The 5,084-nt window shown below is 34.5% G+C and overlaps 1 protein-coding gene across 1 annotated transcript in view; it reads right to left on the bottom strand.

The window, feature by feature from the left end:
- LOC107756066 (complement factor B-like) overlaps positions 1–3,269 on the bottom strand; it is a 7,037-nt gene extending 3,768 nt beyond the window's left edge. Inside the window, exons 1-9 of the mRNA XM_016573039.1 lie at positions 3,193–3,269; positions 2,886–3,101; positions 2,591–2,776; positions 2,113–2,213; positions 1,783–1,900; positions 1,543–1,638; positions 1,321–1,451; positions 764–918; positions 59–194 (exon numbers count right to left, since the gene is read on the bottom strand). Of these exons, the coding sequence (XP_016428525.1) occupies positions 59–194; positions 764–918; positions 1,321–1,451; positions 1,543–1,638; positions 1,783–1,900; positions 2,113–2,213; positions 2,591–2,776; positions 2,886–3,101; positions 3,193–3,253 (1,200 nt within the window). The 5' untranslated portion in view covers positions 3,254–3,269. The remainder of the gene's footprint in view (positions 1–58; positions 195–763; positions 919–1,320; positions 1,452–1,542; positions 1,639–1,782; positions 1,901–2,112; positions 2,214–2,590; positions 2,777–2,885; positions 3,102–3,192) is intronic.
- Positions 3,270–5,084: the final 1,815 nt, after the last annotated feature.

The raw sequence follows: 5,084 nt of genomic DNA on the forward strand, positions 1-5,084 counted from the left end.
ACACACACACACACACATACACACACACACACACACACACACACACACATATACATACATAGGAGTCAATACCATCAGTGAATACGATGACGATATGTTGGGTCTCAAGGAAGGCTGTTGGATTGTAGAGCTCCTCTATTTGCATGCTGAGTAAAATGTTCCAATAGAGTTTGGCGATATTAGTATTGTTTGATCTGTTATTTACAAAAACACACACACACACAAAAAATTTGAATCAGCAGATTCCAAATTAAAAGGAATTGAATTTAGAACATTAATTAAGAAATTAAAAGAATAATAATAAGAAAAATATACAATGTTTCATTTTTTCTCTATTGGACTGCCATGAAAAATGTACGTAATGTACTTACAATGAAAGCAATGTACTTCCCTCAAGTAAGTCCAGGGGTAGGCAAGTTCAGTCCTAGAGAGCCGCTGCCCTGCAGAGTTTAGCTCCAACCATAATCAAACACACCCGAACAAGCTAATCAATGTATAGATACTGTATATGAGGTACAACAACTTGTCACTTGGGAAGAACTACCAAAAGGAACACTTTTGTAGCTTATTTCTTAGTGTGTCTAATCGTACCTAAAGGGAGTATATCAGTACAAAAAGGATGCCTATGAGAGTACTGCGTCTGTGACAATCTGCTGTACCCTTAAATGTATTTATGTATGTAATTTTTGCATATTATATTTTATAATAATCTCTAAATTTGATTGGATCAATAATAAGACTCAGAGCCACACAAACAGAATGCTTACCATCATAATTAAAATTGTCCAGATCTTCAAAAACCTTTGTTAGGTTTCTTGAAAATTCATTACTTTTGAAGTCCCTCAAAGAGATCATCCGTGTAACGTCCGTATCAAACATCAGGATCTCATAGTTTGGGGAGACCTTGTAATAGCTAATCTTTTGGGAAAGAGCATTAAGCATTCAGAATTGGAAATCTGACTGTTATCCAATCAAAATGCTGGATTTCAATTCAGTTAATGTTGAGTATGAGGGTATGAACACATTCAGTGTGTTTGTAAAATACAGTGATAGTTCAAGTCCCCTCTTGAAACATGCTAATGCTTTCAACAAGGGTGTGGAGGTTAAAAGTCAAGTTCATTCTTGAGAGGATCTAAAATACCAGCATTTTATGTTACAAAACCTTAAACATCAAAATTATCAGCAATTAAATGACTACTTTTAGAACAATTTTAGAAAGGCTGCAGTATAAAAACATGCCAAAATAAATGGTCGTACAACTTCACTACAGCAACACCTGAGGGTCATGTGTTCCCACAAATTATTTGACAATTGACATACCTGGTCTATAAGAGTTTTAATGATATTTTTTGCCTTGTCAAAATCTTCCTTATCTTTGTCTGATACATCCACACCAATATAGATATCAATTTTTCCACCCTTATCCATAGTTATTTTCTTCCCATGCTGATCTGAAGACAGAAGGAACACAGCATTCATGTTTAAATGTGTTGATATGATTTATGATTTGTTTTTTCTGAGCATTAAAATGAGTAATGGTACCTTCTCCTTCATACTCTTGAGAAACCCCAAGATTTGACTTTAGAGAACTGCTGAAAGCTTCTGATGCTTCCTCTGGGGTGTCATATGTGAAATCAGCTGTACGATATTTACACAACAACGTTATAGGTGTATTATCCAGAAAAGTCTCTTTTCATTAGCAAAACCTTATGCGCAACATCTTATTTTTGAGAACACAAGTCCATATAAAGCATGTGATTTTGGAACTCCGATGTTATTCACCATAACATTGTGGCTCTGCTGCTGACCACTGGCCACTATCCTGACACTCTCGCACCTTGGAACCAATCAAGGTCAATCTTAAAAATAAAGGTGCTTCACGATGCCATAGAAGAACCTTTTTTGTCTAAATGGTTCCATAAAGAACCTTTAACATCTGAAGAACCTTTCTGTTTCACAAAAGGTTCTTTGTAGCAAAAGAAGGTTCTTCAGATTATAAAAAGGTAAGAAAGAGATGGTTATTAACGAACCTTTGACTCAATGGTTCTTTGTGGAACCAAAAATGGTTCTTCTATGGCATCGCTGTGAAGAACCTTTTTAAGCACCTTTATTTTTTAAGAGTGTACAGTGGTAAAAGACTTGGTTGTTAATGTTGAACATGTTGCCTGTATGACTGCTACCAGGGGGAACTCCAGGATCAGGACAGTGATCAGCTGTGAGAAAGTAACAAAGAGGCAAATGGAAGTGAAGATCCATGGACCTCTGATTGAAAAACCTTGATCTAGGCAGATGCATAGAGAGAAATTTCTAAAGAAAATGTCTGCTAAAACTGTTAAATCAAATTAGTTCATCGAAAATGCTTTTTTTTTTTTTTTTTTTACACATTTACAAAAGATATTGACAATGTGTTATTTTGACGTGCAATTTCAGTTTTGTGTAATGTGATTAAGATGAACCCAAGGACTCTGTTATATGAATTTTACTTAGGAGATATTACACCAGGAATTAAATTTCTCTTTAAGTCAGACTAGTTCATGGAAACTTCTGTGTGCACTGCTTACATATTTAAAAATTGATAGCGATTACTCACAGTCAAGTCCACAAACTGGTGTGCTTCCACTCCACTTCCCATTAGGCTTGCAAACACGGACCGCTGAGCCACGGAACGTATAATCGGAATGACATGAGTAGGTGGTTGTGTCATTTACATAGTATATGTCTTTATATGGAATCACCTCTCCATTCTCGAAAACCCGAGGACTGCGACATGTGATCTCTAGGATAAATGCATGAATAAACGCATACTGTAGAAGAGTATAGCAAAAATAAATAAGTACAGCATTTATTCTTAATATCTTGACACAAAATAATGCCTTGTTTCTTACTTTCGCACTCTGGGGTTTTTCTGATTGTGGTCATTGAAGTCCAGTGTCCATCTTGAGAAAGACGTGACTGAACCGATGGGTAATATCCATTCGGACAGATGTATCTTAGAAGACTCCCATGTGAATAGCCTTTAGAAAGAACAAAGGTCCCTCCAGTAATGTTTAAGTTCTCTTTGGGACATGAACTGTCTCTTTTGAACATGGAGGAAGGAGCACCTATAGTGGAAACAACCAGATCCTTTGGAGGAGAACTAAATTTCTCTAAATTTTAGAAAGCATTTATATTAAGCAAAAAGACCTACAGTACCTGCAGTAAGAGGACATATCAGTGCAAGTATTAACCAATTCAACCGCTGCTTACACTCCATGCTGTTTATTCCAAGTCTTCAGCTGAGATAAAAAACACAGAGGCAAATGGACAGGGTAGCATTTTTATAGTGGGGTTAGCAAGAGGATTTTACTTACGTTCAGTGGTCAATGTTTAACCTCAAGTCAAATAAAGAAAATCTATTTCCCGGCACACACAACAAAATAATTACTGATTATCAGTATATAATTGTATTTGTAATAATCACAAAAAAAAGCAACAAAACAATTATGGTCATCTTCAAATATCCAACTGCTATTTTTCATCAAAATATAGTTGTAGAAAACAGCAGAATTGTTAGGGAAATACTTTTAGGGTTAAACACCACAATAATTTGATCTTGGGTCCAGAGAGCAACTCAAACTCAAGGGGTCATTTGAGAACCGTTTTATTACAACATCAAAACATTCACCCTACTTTTTAAAACTGCTTGCCCCAATCATTAACACCAGATTATTGTATGAATATTTATTCATACATTCATAGTATATTATCAAGGAACTGCAGGTAGGACAGGACATTGTTTGGTAGAGGTGGAGGAAAAATACTGAAAGACAACCTGATGGAAAATACTCATTTTCATTTAAATCTAATCCAATTTCATTTTCATAATCTAATCTAATTTTCATTTTCATTTTACATAATTAAAATAATTTTGTATAAGGCTACATAGTAGACTCATCTTTGGAACCCAAAAATATATTTGTTATTGACTTTGCTGGTAATATTAAATACATGGCCTATTTTCATGGCACCTGTTTTAATTCTTGGTTTCAATACAGAGAAAAAGAAAGTTACAGAAAGAGAGAGAAGAGAATATAGTAAGTCCTAAATGGTAAGATAATGCAGAAGGAGAGAGAAGGGAATATATTAAGTCCTAAGATAATGCATTCGTAGTTTTATATACACTTATAACAAAACGGCTGCATAAGGGAAAATTTACTGCAGTGTAGTGTAAATGCATGCAGTGGGTTAAAAATAATATATGAGATATTATTCAATACAGAAACCTTGTCTTTTGAGGTCATTATTCTATAAAACATGTGAATTATGCTATGTAGATTATTTAAACTCTAAATTGTTTTCATAAAGTTAATTGCTGTTATACTACAACATATATTTTGATTCTCTATATGAAAGGATTGTTGTTCTCATCTCCTATTCTCCTATTCTAAGTGTTGGTGGAAATTAGGAATGAATATGTTAGCTCCTATTCAATTTCTATACTCATTCTTAAGCCTAGTTCTTTTCCCTCTGTTATAGACTCTTATAAACAATTTCTTTTTATATTTATGTCTCTCTGTCTGTTAAACAAGAGGGTTAAACCTTAAACTGTAGGGGGTTACAAAACATTCTTAAACACAAAGCTGATTTGTTGAATCTTAAATGCTTTAACAAAATTTATATTCATGTTCATTACATCATAGTTTGCAAATTCAACATGTATTATTGCCAATGTTTATGGGTTTAATTCACAAAAATATCATTTATTGATCAACCTGAAACACATATACTTTATATGCTGTCTAAATGTCCAAATTCTTAATTTTTAATGTAGTTTTGAATAATACCTTAGATAGATGCTGAAATTGACAACTTAATCTCCTTTTACTGTGATAAAGCAAATAAAGAGGGGTCACGAATCCAGTCCGTGGTCTTCCGCCTGCTCGCCACCAGAGGTCGCCTTCTGATTACATTGAATCTCACACCACACAACTGTTGCACCTGCAGCCAATCACACACACACTATATAACAACCACTCAAATCCTTCTCTAATCGCTGAGTATTGTCTAGCGTTTATTGCTCTCCAAGTGATAGCTACATTACGGAG

This window comes from Sinocyclocheilus rhinocerous, unplaced genomic scaffold (assembly GCF_001515625.1).
Source record: "Sinocyclocheilus rhinocerous isolate Xijiao unplaced genomic scaffold, SAMN03320098_v1.1 scaffold682, whole genome shotgun sequence".
Lineage (NCBI taxonomy): Eukaryota > Metazoa > Chordata > Actinopteri > Cypriniformes > Cyprinidae > Sinocyclocheilus > Sinocyclocheilus rhinocerous.